The sequence below is a fragment of the Trachurus trachurus genome (genome assembly GCF_905171665.1).
Source record: "Trachurus trachurus genome assembly, chromosome: 5".
NCBI lineage: Eukaryota > Metazoa > Chordata > Actinopteri > Carangiformes > Carangidae > Trachurus > Trachurus trachurus.
Genome location: NC_139896.1, coordinates 26,954,483 through 26,972,817, shown reverse-complemented (window position 1 = coordinate 26,972,817; position 18,335 = coordinate 26,954,483). Strand labels below are relative to the sequence as shown.

General features: G+C 41.7%; 1 protein-coding gene across 3 annotated transcripts; it reads left to right on the top strand.

Moving 5' to 3' along the window:
* Positions 1–1,602: 1,602 nt before the first annotated feature.
* Positions 1,603–16,164, top strand: capzb (capping actin protein of muscle Z-line subunit beta). 3 transcript variants are annotated; one of them, XM_083971376.1, is made up of 10 exons: positions 1,603–1,903; positions 6,819–6,914; positions 8,796–8,917; positions 10,114–10,227; positions 10,321–10,462; positions 12,573–12,689; positions 12,771–12,836; positions 13,011–13,087; positions 13,464–13,558; positions 15,036–16,164. In XM_083971376.1, the coding sequence occupies exons 1-9, from the start codon at positions 1,901–1,903 to the stop codon at positions 13,555–13,557; spliced, it is 831 nt and encodes a 276-aa protein (XP_083827502.1). In that variant the 5' UTR covers positions 1,603–1,900; the 3' UTR covers position 13,558; positions 15,036–16,164. The 3 variants fall into 3 exon arrangements, with proteins under 3 accessions (XP_083827502.1, XP_083827501.1, XP_083827503.1); XM_083971375.1 differs by having other exon boundaries at positions 13,464–13,565; XM_083971377.1 differs by lacking the exon at positions 13,464–13,558.
* The last annotated feature ends 2,171 nt before the right edge of the window (positions 16,165–18,335 follow it).

Here is an 18,335-nt window from a genome sequence, read left to right as displayed (position 1 = left end):
TACATTAACATTACCCCCCCCCCCTCCCGGAACATTAGTTTTTGTTAATTTATAAGTAAATCAAGCAAATTAATGCCAACTTGAATTGATTGTTACCAATAATATATTGATATTCCTGTCTAGAAAAATCATGAATTATATATTTTGCACTCTCCACTATTCTCACTCTGATGTTCTATTTTAAAGTGAATAATAATCTATAAAGTAGTTAGATTATTTGGTCCATTTGCTTGCTGGATTATATTTAAAACACCACTTCACCAGATATTTTTCTTTTTGTTACAACTTTATTTAAGTTTTCACTGCTATTGTCTTAAAATATATAGGAAATTATGCAAACATTGGGCACAGTGTTGCACATCAGATCTTGAGCAGAATGCTATAGGTTCCCAATTAGGCCTACCTATAGTTACACAGGTTTTAACAGTATCATGGCTTGAGATAATATAGATGTGGCATTTTGGTTGAGGATATGTGTACTCATTGAGGAAACATTCAAGTCACACAGACAGTTTTCTGGATTGTGGTTGCACTTATCTGCCTCTTATGAAATTCCAGTGGTCTAACTGCTGCTACCCACACACTGTCAATAATATACAGATGTTGGTTTGGGTTTACGTGCAAGTTTCCACTTTACAAACAACTTGAGATACACATGCAGCTTCAAGGAACAGGGACATTTGTTCAGTGTCATGCCTTTGGAGACTTTTAGAAATAAATCACAAACATTTATAAATAATAAAAACACGAACGTTTGTATGAGTCACTTGCTTTTTTCCTGATACATTTCCAGATAGATAACCACTGAGAGATAGCACGGCAGCTATAGCAACAATAAAATCATTAACCCAGAGAACAGAAGTGGCAAGAAATTACCTTTTGCCTCACCCTGAAGTGAAATATTCCACTTACATATGAGATAGTGCTGTAGAACTGAACAGAATTATTATAAGACTATCTCAAGCATTTAGCTCACATTCAAGGTCATGAGTTTGCTGCTGTGGTGCACAGTGAATATGACTGTCTTTAAAGTGACTACCAAAACCACCAGTCATCAAACACCTTTGATGAGCAATACACATGGATTTTTTTCTTGCATCATTGTGCAAATAAGGAAGCATTCATATGAAAATACAGAGGACAAAATGAACACTAAGGGATGTTCAAAACAGGAGCACATTGCCAGCATTAATAAAAATTAGAAATAAATACATGCATAAACCCTATAGAGACCAAATGTGGTGTTCTTTTTTTCTTTTATTTTGAGAATTAGAAATACGACTTAAAAACTTTTTTTTTTATTTTTTTTTTAAATCTGTCATACTTATCAAAACATATTGCAGATGATATGAATGTATAAAAAGACCAAAGTAAACATTTAAAAAGAACACATGCACTGATTTTATTATTATGTTTATGACATCAGCAGAAGTCACTTGTTCTGTATGCGTTTGTTTCAACTCTCCGTGTGCAATTTATGGCCTCTACATGATTTTTTATGCACTTCCCTCGGTGCACTTGTGTATCTACTGCCCTCTCTGACTGCACACTCACTGCACCACTCCTCTCTTTCCATACTTGGCAATGCATTTCTTGCTCCTTCGCTATTGGCTGCTGCGGAGAAAGCCCGGAGTGACCCGGACGTGCAACGGGGGCCCGTTTTCTCTGCCTGCAGCCTCCTTCCTGTAGCCCGGTTGAGGAAGTGAATTTCGCTGACAGGGCTGGGTTCAGTGAGGGAGAGGCGAACAAAACATCTTCCGAGGGGGGTTGGAAAAACAAACAACAAAACAGCAAGAGGCGAGAGGAGCGATCCGATAAACTACAGCGAAGCTAAGGTGTACAGTCATCGGTGAAACCGTGCTCCCCTACCCCGCTGAGACCGCCACAGACCGCCGCAGACATGGTAAGGGCCGCGGCAGAGCTGAGTGGGAGCGACGGGGCCGGGGTACGAGGGCTGTGGTTCGGCTACTGGCTGCTGCTAACGGAGCGGTAACGGCTCGTAACGGCTCCGGTGCTAAGCTAGACCGAGGCTAGCAGGAGGTGCTGGGCGGTAACCCGAGAGGAGCAGCAGGAGCGGCGGGCAGCGGGGGGGAGCCAAGTATATAAATCACCGATGCATAACTAAGATGCCCCCTTTGCAAAACTTCAGTGTACCGGATACCAATGAATTAGCTTTGTGGCTAAGCTAAAAGCTATATATTAGCAGGATGTTAGCTAGTGGCTAGCCGTTAGCCCCGTAGGCGTAAAGTTAGCACAGGATGTTTTGGATTTGACACAAGTTCGTGAATAATATTAGGGAGGACTCCTAATATAACACACACACAAGCCTTCAGCCGTGCACACTCACACGCACACTCAGGCCAAAATAGTCAAGCGCCGGGTTGCCTGTAGCTAAAATAAGACTGCTCGCTCCTCCTATTCCAGACCATGTCAAGCTGTCAGCCTCTCCTGCTGCTCACTTCTCCTGCCTCGCCAGTTTGGTCGTGACTTTTCCAACACTTCATCTGAGAAACGTTATGGTCTAAACAGGCCTGCCAATCATACACGCAGTCATTGTTAACTTGTTGATCATTTTTCAACATTTTCCTACCCCTCTTAACTCATCCTGTCAGGTCATGAATTCATCCCTGACCAAAAAAGAAAATCAGTATACTACTGTAGAATGATGGAGCACCATCTTGTGGTTTCAGCCTGTTTATAAAAGTGTGCTCTGTAGTACTTAGACGGCTTAAATTGTCTTCTGTGTGAGTTGAGGAGTGCAGATGGTTTTTCTCCGCAGTCGCCCGCTCTCATCCATCCTGTTGGCTCAGCCTGCTGCTCTCCCCCTGACCCCAAGGCTTGTTGGTCTGCGCAAGTGTTTACACAGAGACAGGAGCACTGGTAAACACAGCGTCAAGGAGCACAGGTGTCTGATGGAGCAGCCTGATTCACCAGCTGAGAGAGATGTTAAGACAAGGCAAAGAGAAACTGCATAGGAGACATTGCCTAGAAACTGCTGTTATGTTCAGGGTCACTCTTTAGAAAAATGTTTATGGAAAGGGGGTTCTTCTCCTTGTCCTTTGACCAGCTGGCCGCTGCATGAGTATACATTGTTATGGTATGCACTTTAGAGAAGTTACTGCATAGATGAGGCGAGATGAAGGGATTTGTAGATATTTCATAGAGGGTAACAAATGATGTGGTAACGCAGACAGCTGTTTCTATTGGTAATTTCGATAATGACACAAGCAATTTATCATAATCTAATAATCGGTTTGAGTCAAAAGTCAAAATTCTCTGATTTCAGCTTCTTAAATGTGAATATTTCTGGTTTCTTTGTTACTTTATGACAATAAACCTAGTATCTCTTTGGTTTGTGGACAAAACAAGACATTTGAGGACGTCATCTTGTGGTTTAGGAAACACTGATTGACATTTTTCAACATTTTTTAACATTTTATTGACCAAACAACTAATCGGTTAATCGTTTACATAGTGGACAGATTAATTGATAATGAAAATAATCATTAGTTGCAGCCCTAGTCATGTCCAGCTCGTACTGTTTCTCCTGTGTAACTTAGTCAGTTAAACAGGTATTTATTACCAATGGGCACAGTAACATGTTGTTAATATCTTCTAACTGACTGGAACAACCTGCCAAACTCCCTTCGCTCCATATCTTCTTTGCATACCTTCAAGATTGAGTTACTTAACTGTTTTCATAATGCATTGTACAGTAACTTCTAAGATTTGGCTAAATTATGATTTGTCCATCTGTTTTTACCCACCTATATCTCCTCACACATTCCCCAGAGTTTCATGTTGTGGCTGGTCTGTCCCACTCTGCTCACTGAAATCCTGCTGCATATTTAAGAGGGAGAAACCCCCTGGGGGGAGGCTATGCTATGCAGACAATGCAAGCTCTGCTATTCCCATTTAAAGACAAGTTTGATACTTTGCATTACATTAATCATAAAACATCTGCACAACAAAGAGACTGACAGTAAAAGGCCAGTCTTTGTTTTTGAAGAAACCAACCCTACATACAGGATCTAACTCACAGGAATGTTGACCTGTAAGAGTTGGAGGACTGAGCCTGCAGCAACATGAACTGTGCTACACTGGGAACACTGACTGACCACTGTAGCAAACTAGTGTTGAGTGTCCAAGTACACAACAACAAGAGCCTCAGTAAACAAGCCAAACATTTAACCAAAGGAGGAATTGAGCTCAGTCAGCATCAGGCTGAAGACTGTGACTGTAGGGAGCAGCTGTCACTGTTAACACAGCAAATATCTACCTTCATTTCCCACATCAATCTTCTTGCAGTGTCGTCATGGTAGATGTGCTGCAGCTAACCCAGAATAAGGAGCCTTTAAGAGTTTAAAGGGATATTTAAACATTTTGGCAGATTCGCCTATTGCCATAATCCCTATAGTTTTAGGAGGAGGTTTGTTACCTTTAATTGTCAGTGCAAGCTGTTTTTAGATCTGGGGTGGCTACTCATTTCAATGTAACAATTGCCGATGAGAACCAGTGTCAAAGAGGGAAAAAAGAAATAAGAAGAAAAAAAATTGATTACAGACTTCATGATCGATTACCATGGCAACGATCGAAGCTCAAATCTTCAATTTTTTGGGTCAGCCCTGGTAATTAGTTTGATGAGGTAAATGCGAAAAATACCATGCAGCTCACGTCTCTGCCCCACCAATCTAAAAACAGCTTGCACCGACAATTAAAGGTAATGAACCTACTGCTAAGACTATAGGGATAATGGCAATAGGCAAATTTGCCAAAATGTTGAAATACCCCTTTAATCATCCTCTACACTGATGCAGGGATGATGCATCAGGATCTGTGTGTTCAGCTCAGCTGGTGATTGATCGATTACATCTTCAAATTGCTTTGCAGTAATTAATCACAGCTTCTACCAGTTGTTATATTACTATGGACAAACAGCCCAACCTTGCACAAACAGGGGCAGATGCACGAGGAAAAGAAGTCTGAGCACTGTGGGTCAGACATGAGGCAGACGTTTTGGGATTTCCTTTGAGAAAACCTGGACTTCATACCTTGTGAAGCAGCCATTAGGTCAGTGAATGCCACGATGCTATGAAACGTTCAGTCTGTTCTCGTGCCCCAGACATAACTGACAGTGCTGACTGAGGAGGAGGGCGGTGAGGGATCATGCCTTTGAGATTTTGGGGCATTCCTCCTGTCCATCTGAAGAAAAATAAATGCTTTTGTCCACACCTAGTTAGTGACGGAGTGACAGGTATGTGTTAAGTTGGCAGACAAACAGTTATATGCAGTCGATGCTGATTTGAATAGACAGATTTATACATTTGTTTTTGCAAAGCTGGTCCTTTGTGGTGGCTGTGTTGTACATGATGTTTGCCCGTTTGTAGTTCCCCTCACCAGTCACACTTCCTGCTGCAATATAACCGTTCTCTGATAGCAGTTCTCTGCCATCAATTTAGCCATTGGATGAGTAGCATCCTCTACAAGCTGAGAGACAGTATCTGCCCTGTGTGGATATGATCAGACATGCAACCTTCTGCTGCACGTTGTAAACCATCTTGATCCTTTGTTTGACTTCTGCAAAATACTCACATGACAAATCATGAGTGCTGCGCCAGCCTACTGAGCTGAAAGTGTCTGTTGTGTCTGCAGTGCAAGCACAGTTTGCCTGCAGGGGTGTGAATATTTCCTGCACAGCAGTGGAGAACATGGCAGTTTTTCTGACAGCTATAGGTTTATGCCAATGATGTACAATATGAAAACACGCAAATTTAGTACTTTTTAGACTTCAGATGCCAATATAGAAGTGCTGATCAACTGAATCGAACCCTAATGAGTCTCTGTTGGTCTGGTGCAGAACATATTGAACGTTATTCATAAACAGTTTGATATTAAAGATGATGTCACTGTGTTTGACAAGATTTTTTTTCAGGCAGTTAAATGGAAATGAGTTCTAGTACTGTTGTTGAGAAGGGTCAAATCTTTATCTCTCACAGTTTTAGTGTGTTGGGTTTTTTTCTGCAGCTGTACTGACAAACACAGCACACACTCCAGTAATACTGTTGTCACTGTGCTTTCAAAATTTGTGTGTGTGAGGGATTTATGAAATATGAAAGAGCCAGATTCTCATCTACTTAGTGTGCACTTAACACTATTTCCATTTTTTCAGCAGCATTCGATGACAACAAAATAACTATCTCTTTATTATTGTAATGTATTTCTTAATGTAAGTCTTGGATACAGGGTTCCTACGCAGGGATGGAATTTAATTTTATACGTTTCTGGAGGTCTGGAGAAGTATGGAAAATAGAAACTATCATATGGAAATATATTTCTTATCTGGGTTTGGTCTTATCTGAATTTATTTGGGTTAATTATTTTATATGTACTATTGTACCTACAATCTCCTGGAAATTATTTGGTGACATAATGGCATACAACTTCAGAATAATGAAAACAAACAATTAATTGAATGATTATTTACACGATACACATTTATTTGCTCTAATGTCACAAATTATTGGAATTTTTTACAGACAAGTCTCAGTAAAATAGTATGAAAATTTGATATTTCAGATGTGTAGGAACCCTGTGGTTAAGCCAGTCATGTTGGCTCATGAAATAGTTTGTTTTATTATCAACATAATTGAATGTGTAATAGTGATCTAAAATGGTAAAATGCTGGTCAGTTTTATTTTGTAATAACCTGTTAAATAAATAAAAAACTTGTGGAATATCTTATATTTTTCTAAATGGTGTTTGTTTGTAATCACAATGAATTTAGTGTAATAAATGTTGCTTGTGTGTGTGTGTTTCAGAATCAGAATGACCAGCAGCTGGACTGTGCACTGGACCTGATGAGGCGTCTGCCTCCTCAGCAGATCGAGAAGAACCTCAGTGACCTCATTGACCTGGTGAGTCTTTGCGTCTCCCTGTCAGCCGTATAGACATTTAACTGCAATGTGAATGAACCCCTGTTTTGTTTTATTACAACAGTGTCAGACTCAGCTGTAAGGATGAGGCAGTGTTTGACTAGATAACTCAGACGCCAGTCATCCAACAGGTGTTCATACTGAGGCTCAACATTTACCTGGAAACAAGAACAAAGCTTTTTATAAATTAAACATTTACCTTAAAATGAGACTTATAGAGCAGCAGATGTATCTATGGTGCCCCACCAAAAGACACTAGAATATTAAAACAGAGCTGGATTGATTACTGTGTTAATTGATGAGGTAACCACCAGGAAATCATCACCTGTTTTCCAAACTGAAACACTTCCTGGTTTTAGCTGCTCTGTCTTTGTGAACATGATAGTCTTAGGTTTTAAACTGTTGGCTGAACCTATAGATACTTGGTCACATTTTGAAAAGATAATTTCCATTATTTTCTGACAATTCACTGATTCATTGATTATATGAAGACACAACTGTCATGATATAAAAAATATGACATTTCCACAAAATGGTTCAATAACCTAAGAGGATTGTTTGTCTCAAACGATGAAGGATTTCTCTACCAAGGTACATTTAATTATACAGGATTCTAGTTTACTCATCTGCCACTTGACCACATGGATTTTAAGCTGCTTACATTTGATCAAAGACCTGAGGTTTCATTTTGCTGATTGACAGCAGCAGTAGCCTATATGATGGATTTGCAGTTGTTCTAACTTTAGTGAATTCACTTGTTCCTGGTCTCAGTAGATTCATCCCAGTAGAGTCATACCAGATCTGTGTTGTGTTTTCACTGTGTGTGTGTGTGTGTGTGTGTGTGTGTGTGTGTTGGCCCTGTTGTGGTGTGTGTGTGTGTGTGTGGGTTCAGCAATGTGTGTCGCTGACTGTGTTAGTATTAAATGATCCAGTTCTTTTAGTGCAGTGACTGTTAACTTGTTTTTTGTAAGTTCCCATGAATCAGATGGAAAAAAAAATGTCTGTTCTCTAAATTACCGGTAATGATTTTTTTTCTTTCCTACAATTTTCTGTAAAAAAAATTAAATAAATAAAATGTTGTAAATTGTAAATCAGTGCTGCACTGTCCCACATGAAGCAACATCAGACACAAATCACACAACACTCTAACCAGTGTTTGCATGGCACCTTATCCACCCCCCCCTGCACACCTTCCTCTTCCCACACCTTTAACTTCACCTCTCTCTCCTCCCCCATTTCACTGTGTCCGGTTGTTAGTGATTATTATCACAGCTGTCAATCACATCTGCTGCCAGCCACTCTCAGGCTCCACCATCTTCTTCAGCCCAGAATCACCTGAACCCCCCCCCTCTCCTTCCTGTTTACCCACCATCTCCATTTCCCCTGCACCTCGATCTCCTCCCCTCCCTCCCCTATCTCACCCAGGCCTGGCTGCCAGGTGTGTGTATGTGTAGGGTGTAGGGGCATTTTTTTTTTTTTTTATAAGGAAAACAGAGCCTCCTTTGTGTCATGCTCTGATGCAGGGAAACATGGAGAGGAGGTGGGGGGGGGGGGGGGGGGGGGTCATATCAGTCTGTGAGAAGTAATTTGTAAGCCCTTATCCTGTAGATATTGTGTTTCTCATTGATATGTTCTTGTGGCTGTACTCAGTAACCTCTGCTCACTGAGAGAAGACAAGGATCTAGTCCTGTCTGACTCAGAGCGAGAATATGAGCTGTCTATTGTGTGTGAATAGGTTGTGTTCCATTACAGGAAGTCTTCACCAACAATAGTGGCTGGCTGAGGAGTCCACATGTCTGACAGCAGCTGCCCTGCCTATGTGTCAGTATAGAGACATGAACAGCATGTTTTGTGTGTTGGTAGGTGCCCAGTCTGTGTGAGGACCTCCTCTCCTCTGTGGACCAGCCCCTGAAGATCGCCCGGGACAAGGCGGTGGGGAAAGACTATCTGCTCTGTGATTACAACCGAGACGGCGACTCCTACAGGTCGAGTCCATTACTGCACTTGAGGAACATCAAAAGCATTATTATTAGTTTATCAGACAAGGTAGAATGAGACACAAACAAGCCAATAAGCTGAAACGGAAAGTTCAGTTTTGGAATCAGCATACTGACAGTAACCATATTTCTATCCACACATGTTTATTCCCTTTAAGCATTAATATTGAATTTAAAATGTCTTATGGAAACATTAAATTCGATTCACACAATAATTTTAGAACATTGGATTTTAGAGACATCGTGGAAACGCTATCTTAACACTCAATCATTTGCAATGGAGAAAACACCAGATAAAATAAAGTAAAATAGATAATAATATAATAGCATTCATATGGCTCAGTCAGTGGTTTCCAGGCAACAACTCCAGCAGCTGGTCACACTTGACGTGCGCAGCCTGACCTCAGATAACCGGTTAAAGATGAAGGATGGACGTCATTCTGTTTTGAGATTTTGTACAAAAATGAATGGAAACACCTTAAATTGCAAGAAAACAATTTGATACACCAACGTGATCGCAAAACAGCACATTACGTCATTAGGGACGGCTTTTTATTGACTGAGATATTTCCATCGACAAGTGGATGGAAACATACACAGATACACAGATAGTTGATTTAAAGGTGAGAAATGTTGAACACACAGCAGAGGAGCTGGTGGGATAGTTGGTGTGAGGCCAGTCTTTACATTGTGGTGTCGTCAGAATGGATAAAAGTTGGGTAAACTAAGGTATTCAAGGCTACAAGTCAGTACAGTGAGCCACATCAGACAAAGAGTATGTAACTTTCAATAGAATGAAAAATGATGAAAATTGAAACCAACTCTTGCTCAGTTCAGTGCAGAGCTGATGAAATAATTAGATGGCAGTTTGAAATAATCAACTCCAACTCTACTCTCTTGAAAAATCTTTGAACAGTTGGTCAAACCCATAGATATACTGTATATACGTGTACGTGTATACATCTATGGGTCAAACCAAAGAAGCAACAAGATAATGTTTCATAGGACGACCAGCTGATCAATTAATCATCAAAATAATTATTAGTCTAGATTAAAGAATAATTAATTTTGGCCCTATCCCTAATTCAGTTCACCCCGATCTACTGCCCATGTGAAGTGACGCAGCAGCTCAACATATCGCTCCCTACTTATTAATGCTCACCCTGTCGTCCTCTGTGCATCAGATCTCCATGGAGTAATAAGTATGATCCTCCCATTGAAGATGGTGCAATGCCTTCAGCTCGCCTGAGGAAACTCGAGGTTGAAGCCAATAACGCCTTTGACCAGTACAGAGACTTGTGAGTAGCAGCACAGCAGCCTCGTGCATTTCAATAAAGGCGGTGTGTGTGTGTGTGTGTGCTCCTCTCATGACCTCTGGTGTGTGTGTTCAGGTACTTTGAGGGCGGCGTATCCTCTGTGTACCTCTGGGACCTGGATCACGGCTTCGCTGGAGTTATTCTCATCAAGAAGGCTGGCGATGGATCCAAGAAGATCAAAGGGTGCTGGGACTCCATCCATGTGGTGGAGGTGCAGGTGAGCAGCAGTTGGACATTTGAACTTCGCCGCTGCCCAGTCCTTTTATTTTATTGCTCAATCTGAGGTGTATTTGTTTTTGCAGTTAGGAAAAGTAACAGCTTAGATTACACTCAATTCCAAAATATAAGATGCTTGAGTCTAAAAATATATTGTTAAAGGGATAGTTCACCCTAGAATGATATTTCGCTCATTATCTACTCACCCTCATGTTGACTAAGGGCTGGAAGAAGTTTCGGAGCCCACCGTCCCTTCTCTGAGTTACAGGGGGTCTTAGCGTAGCAGTGCATTTCAATGCCATGGTAGCAAAGGGACACCAGAGCTCTTCGTAAAAAAAACACACACAAAAAAACATCCAAATACCTCCATGATGCTCGTATGTAATGTCCGTCTTGTGCTGAAGCCCCAAATTGCGGAATTGTCCCGAAAAAAATTAAATAAGTCCACATTCCAAGCATGTTTGTAGCATTAGCTCCCAGTGTTGTTGTCCGGTCTTCCGCTGCCAGCGCGCATGCGCAACGTTCGCACTGAGACTCGAGTCGGTCTCAGTGCTCTCATGTGCTCTTGCGCATGCGCGCTGGCAGCGGAAGACCGGACAACAACACTGGGAGCTAATGCTACAAACATGCTTGGAATGTGGACTTATTTAATTTTTTTCGGGACAATTCCGCAATTTGGGGCTTCAGCACAAGACGGACATTACATACGAGCATCATGGAGGTATTTGGATGTTTTTTTGTGTGTGTTTTTTTTACGAAGAGCTCTGGTGTCCCTTTGCTACCATGGCATTGAAATGCACTGCTACGCTAAGACCCCCTGTAACTCAGAGAAGGGACGGTGGGCTCCGAAACTTCTTCCAGCCCTTAGTCAACATGAGGGTGAGTAGATAATGAGCGAAATATCATTCTAGGGTGAACTATCCCTTTAAAAGGAACCCGACTATGATACCCTATAGGGCTGAATAAACCATGATTGTTCTCTTCTACGTAAATATGTTTTTAGAAACAGATAAACTATTGTCATTGTTTTAAAAATCCACATTGTGTAGTATATATTTTTACCTGCAGAGGCAGCCATTATTCTACCTGCGCATTGCACCCTGGGGGCAGTAAAAAAGATTGCACTAGGGAGTAGAGCCGTTGGCGTATGTTTACCCACCGGTAGTATCACCACGACACCACATTGAGCTGCGTTTGGTTAGAGTTTCGTATCAAAAGGCAAAAGACGATCACGGGATCATATGACCGTGGGTTCATGTTTTGATTTAGGATACCTGCAGATGACCTGGTTCCCATTTGGTAGGCCAGCACTCTCCCGGTCATGGAGGCTGACGAGGGCAGCCCATAATACATCCCGGTTAATGCATCAAAGTTCTGGTGTGCCGTGATGCACGGGATATCTACATAAAAGATCAAACCCGTCAAGCATCCTGTCATTGTGTCAGTACTATACGAATACAAATTACTTTATTAATCCCCAAGGTGAAATTCATTTCCTTGTAAATGTAAATAATGTGACTACAATGATAAACTCTGAAATCATTTATGTTTGAGAACAGTTAATCTTACATCCATAGCTGGAACAGCTGATTTGGAAATTGGAGCTCTTGACAACACACGCTCTCCCTCTCGGTTGTCATGGATACGCAGTTGTTACACTGACACCATCAGTTTTGCCCCACTCTCGCCTCCTCGTGTCTTTGATTTTCTTCCTTTTGAGACTCTGGCTGAGTCGTATTTTGTGTGTTGTTCCTCACAAACATTGTGTTTGGGTTCAAATTGAAAATGTTGGACAGACGACATGTTTGTTGCTGTAAGGTCAGAAAAACATGACTGGCGGGATATGTGGGCAACCATTTGATGTCAGTGGCGGCCTCTGGGTGAAATTATAATTTCTAATTTTATTTAAAAAAAAAAAGAAAACATCAAGAATGTGTTCTGTATCACATTAGTATGACTGATACCGACATTGATCTTATACAGCCAACAAGTCTTCATAGTCGGGGTTCCTTTTAAACACAGAACTGACAATAGAGACCACGCAGACACAACCTGTGCATGCTGTTTGCTATTATTGTTTTTATTTTAAATTGTCCTGTTTGTATTCCCAGGAAAAGTCCAGTGGTCGTACGGCTCACTACAAACTCACCTCCACCGTCATGCTGTGGCTCCAGACAACCAAGACCGGCTCTGGCACTATGAACCTGGGTGGCAGCCTTACAAGACAGGTACGCCGTCCAGCTGACCATCACACAGTTCCAGCTGTGCTCCAGTCTCCCACTAACTCCCTCCGCTTCTTCCTGTCACAGATGGAGAAAGATGAGACGGTTGGAGAATCCTCACCCCACATCGCCAACATCGGCCGCCTTGTTGAAGTCAGTACAGCTGCAGACGTCCTGCTAGTTCACAGTTGCTTTGAAAACCCATAAGATGTTTTAACATGCACGACAGATGTTGCACAGCTGTTCACTGTGCCAGATCGAGTCCAGATAGAAGATAAGAGGCAGGAGTAACGCAAGGAGTGAAGAATGTTTTCCCTCTTGTTCCAGGATATGGAGAACAAGATTCGCTCCACACTGAATGAAATCTACTTTGGGAAGACTAAGGACATCGTTAACGGCCTAAGGTAACATCATGTGCTGTGTCTGTTTTACTTTAACCAACTTGTTTCTTTGCAGCTCTTTGAATCAGCAGGATCGGCTGAGTCTCTGTACTTCCACCGGTGCATTTGACCTCTGTATCTCCATCTGCTCACAGAGATAGTTTCATCTCTTGTTTCTCAGTTCTGTCATTTCTTGTCTGACATTTTGAGCCTTCCTCTGCTGCTCCTCATTTTTCTGTATTCGTATCACACCCTCCTCCTCCTTCTCCATCCCCTCTCCACAACCTCTCCAGGTCTTATTTTTTTGTTATTGCCTTTCTCATATATCTTCTCACTCTCTATCCACCTGTCATTCCTCCTGTCACCTCCCCTCCCCCGCTGCCTCCCCTCTGTGCTCCAGATCTATTGAGTCTTTGCCTGATAACCAAAAGTACCGGCAGCTCCAGAAGGAGCTGTCACAGGTCCTCACCCAGCGTCAGATCTTCATTGACTAGGGTCAGAGGTACAATCTGGCATGGAGAAGTGTGTGTGTGTGCGTGTACATTTGTGTGTATTGTTTGGTAGAAAGAGAACAAGGTCCATGGTGTTCTTGGTTTTGATTCTCAGATGTGTTGTTCTATGTTTATAAAAGACAAAGAACAGTTTAGTTAATGAGCACTTGTTATTTAACCTGTGTGATAAAACAGCAACAAGTGTCTGTTTTTCAGCATGATACTGACTGTCTCATTGTTCTCGTTATATTATTTCAGTATACAGCATAGATCATAGTTATTAACAGTTTTACAATAATCAAATGTTGAAGTTACATCACAAAATGTAACAGGTTTTTGCCCTTTGGTTGTTTGAAGACAGTATCTTGTAGTCTGGGGGATTATGTGGTCCGTCAGTTGAATTCATAGATCCTGTTTTACACATTTATATACAGACAGATATCACTGGAATTCTTTGGTAATAAAGAAAACTTGGTTACACATTTATTTATTATTTATATTACGTATTATTTTTCAGATAAAAGGAGTTATTGATATGTATTCTTGATGGACAGCAAAGTATTTGATGTCCCTGTGTGTAATGCTGAATCTAAACATACAGCAACTGCCCCATGAGGTGTGTGTTAGTCCAGCTGATCATGTTGGTCCACAACCAGTCAACTGATTTCACTTTGTAGAAGACCAACACACACCGAGCCTTCGTCTTGCTCCCTGTGAACTGGCATTAACTTTATTAACATGAAGAGAAGATTCAAAAAGGCTCATAGCCAAGTGTGTGCGTGTGTGTTTGTATGAACATTTGCATGCTCCCCTTCAACACTGTGGGTGTGTCTTTCAGGTTGTATTCAGCCTTTTAAACTAATGCACAATCTGTGTGAGGAAGGGACACACTCACCTTATCAGATTTTCAAAGCAGACACATTTTGTTGTTAATTGCCCTCGGGACTTCCTTAATAGTGTGTTCATTCTGTGTGTTGCTATTTGAATGAATTCACTGAAATCAAATGCCAGCAGCTCATATACTGTCACCACTATCAGTTAAACAGGATCATGAACTGAGTCTGAGCTCAGTGTTGTGTTTTTAATTTGGGTTATTTGTGTGATTTAAATTCAGCAAATGAGTTCTCAGTTCATTTAAATCTGTAAGTGTCAAATCTAAAGGCTTGTTGATACAGCTGAGAGACTGGCAGGTAAAATCATATCATTCAATTGCATGATGACAAATAACTGTGATCTGTGCCTGACATGAATGCTCCGTGTGTGCTGTGTGTAATATACATTGAATGTGAGTTGATGCATATTTCTCCCAGAGGAGCAGACCCGGGCTGAGCTGCTCTGTGACTAACACTCAAACAAACAACCACTTCCTTACTTCTCTCCTAACTTTCAGACTTTCTGTTTCCAGTGTCGGTTGCTGTTGTTGTTTGATGTTTCCCACACTGACGGTCTCCTCTCTCTCTCTCTCTCTCTCTGTTCAACAGGAGTGTTCCGAATCTGACTGACAAGTCAAAGCAGGAGGCTCTGAAGGTCGACCTGATGGAGGCGCTCAGACGCAAACAAAACAGCTAGAGATGCTTTTTCTTTTTCCTCTGACTTCTCTCACTCTCTCCGCCTCATCTCTGCCATCTTTTCTCTGTTTCTTTACGTCTCTCCCTCCATGCCTGTTTCAGTGCTGCACTCTTGTTTATTTGTGGAAAAAACAAAAAAGGAGAAAATGCTTAGCTTTTCTTTTCTTTCTTTTGGGTTTATTTTTTTTTCTGTCGGTTTTTTGTTTTCATGCATCTCATCTGTCATGAAGCCATTCACTCCCTCTGTTTCTCTTCACCCCTCTCTTCTGTCCATTCTCTCCCATTTTATGAATATAATGATAGTATTACCACGGTTAATGATAATCTTACAGTGTGAGGATCATCGTAGTAATAATCCCTGATGTTCTCACAGCTGATGTGTCCGCGGTCAGTTTGAAATGAGCAACTTTGGCCCTGCTCTTCCTCCGTAGTGGGGAACCAGACAAAGACTGTGCTGTACGTGGTGTAGGCTTGGCGGGGCTGCCATCAATATGTAAATCAAATTTATTTCTTGCACCTATTTTTGTCTACAAACCCCCCACCCCCCGATATTTGTATAAAATTATAACTGTCCGTGTATAACTGTCATGATTCTGGCCGTTGTAAACGGTGCGAACGCGAGGGCGGCCTTCGGTTTGTGTTAACAGGTTTTTATTCTTTACTCCACTCTGTCCACATGCATGTGAGCCTGTGTGGGAACATGGAGGCTGCAGCCAGTGGAAGTGTACACTTATCAGACATGGGGGATCGACTGTTATAATCACCAGGTACACCCTTGTCGTCAACCCAATCCCCTACACTGTGCATAACATGACAGTTTGCCTCCCCCCTGTTCAGCATATTCACTTCTTCTCTCTCCTCACCTACTATGTCTTTGTTGGGGGTCACAGTTTGTCTTTGTGTCTCAGTGGAAACCTTTTACTGTTTCCATTTTGGAGGGGAATCTTTTGTTGTATTTTTGTTTTTGTTTTTATTTTGTAAAGCTTATAATTCATATTGTATTAGAGCCTCCAGCAACAATAAAAACGGTAAAAAGCTACAACTATTTTTTGTTCTTTTTTTTTTCCAAGCACTGTCAGACTGTAAAAGTAGCAGACAAAACTCTCCTGAACAGTGATCAGTGCAACACTACGACCCACCTAAGTTCTCTATTAACCATCTGAATGCAGAATGTGAGTTGCGTAAAACACAATAGAATGTAAACGTGAGCAAATACAATTTTAGCTTGTATTTGTAGACAACTGTAAAGTCTCCAATAAGTGAATATACTGTAGTACACAGATAATAACTGTCCGTAGTAACCCACAATTGTAATTTAAAAAAAAAAGGCTTTACAGAAAAAGTAGAAGCTATTGCTAAATATTGTACATTCAAAAACACTTAATGTCTGTTTACAACTGCAGTACAAACCATGAAATGTTTAACCTGGCGCTTTTGCTAAAGGAATGCTATGATGGGATGTTAAGTGTTGGTCATAGAAGGTCATGTATACCAGTTAGCACCATGTCGGCTTCCTTTTGTTTGAGGCAAATAGAGTTTTAAAAGAACTTAAAGTTAAAACAAGACTGTCCACAGACATACAAGCTGTGCTTTGAGGTAAATGTTCACACCAACATGGCAACACACAAACTGTTGTTAGTACTCTAATGTGTAGCAGCTGTTTTTATATAAGCTTTGACATTCCCATATAAAAATGTGTATGGAGCTATGTGAGGTTTAGCAGGGATACTCTTTGCATGAGTGTCTTATCATGCCAACATTTGCTTATCAGCATGTCACAGCCTTCATCGGTTTTGCATGAATGTGTGGGACAAATAAAAAGCTTGACTAAAGTGTTCATGTTAAGAGAGAAGATCACTGAAATTATTACAACTACCTATTCTACAGTACATCACTGTGGAGATTTGTATTAGGCCTAAATGTCATGATAATTCATCCAATACATGTCACTAAATAATTCACTAAAAACAAAGATGGTGGTGCTGGAGGAAAGTCAGAGGACCACCAAAGTTAATAGGACTCATTAGCAGGGGAACATGATTGTCTGTACAAAATGTTGTGTTATTTTTGAAAGGTTTCATTTTGCAGAGCTGTAAAAACAACATGCACTCACATACAGATGGAATTTTTTACGAACTCTTACATAAAACACAAGTATCTCTAACTGCCAGGGACGGACTGGCCATTGGGCAATGTGGGAAATTTTATAGGTGGCCGCAAATCATGCCATGGACTCTCACTCACACACACACACACCCCTGCCTCTTTACTGTCTATCTAACTGCTCTGTGCGGTCAGGGGACTTAGGCCCCGTCCAGACGAATACGCGGCTTCACCGAATCCAATCTTTTTCTTAATCGTTTTGAAAAAAATCTCCGTAAACACGGCATCGTTTTCAGAAATATCTGCGTCCACACCATAGGTCCACACACATCACCTGAAAACGACCCAAAACGCTGTAGTACCATACTGCAGGCGTGTTTGTGGAGCGTGTGTGGAGCGTGTGTGGCGCTGCAGCGCTGCAGCGCTGCCACACATAAACACTTAAGACAGCTGAAGAAGACGGGAAGTCCCCGCTGTAATTCAAGAGAAGAAGTTCCCCGCTGTATTCAAACTCAAACATGGGATTAAATGTTGACAGGGAGTCGTGTCAGAGTAAATATGACGATCAGTGATGATTAAACAGGCGCGATTCAGCCGCAGCGTCTGAGCGACCTGACGGTAGTCGGCCGAGACTGTCAGTGTGCAGCTGCTGCTGCAGCGGTGTGTGTCTCAGGTTACAGGTAGAGCGGCGGGGGGCATGACATCATCGTTTCAGAAAAAAGCCATATTGGCCGTCCAGACGAAAACGCTGGGGCGGCGTTTTCAAATTTTCCCACTCTGGGACCCGTTTTCAAAAAATACCGTTTTCACCCCCGAAAACGCCGGATTTGTGTGGACGCGAGGCCAATCCGATAAAGTATTTATGCGGATTCGAAAAAAAAACGGATTCGTCTGGACGGGGCCTCAGAGAGGCACAGAGCTGCTCTGCCTCTCCTGCCCATATGTTCCCCCCAGACTTGTACGGCAACGGAGGCTGCGTTGCCTCATTGCGTAACTCCACTGAGGGGCACGTATGTTCACGTTGCCTTCGTGAATTGTAAACAAACAGACACCCCCTCGGTTTTTGCGTCCAGCAGTTTAGCAGCTAATTCAACTGCAGTGATGGATAAC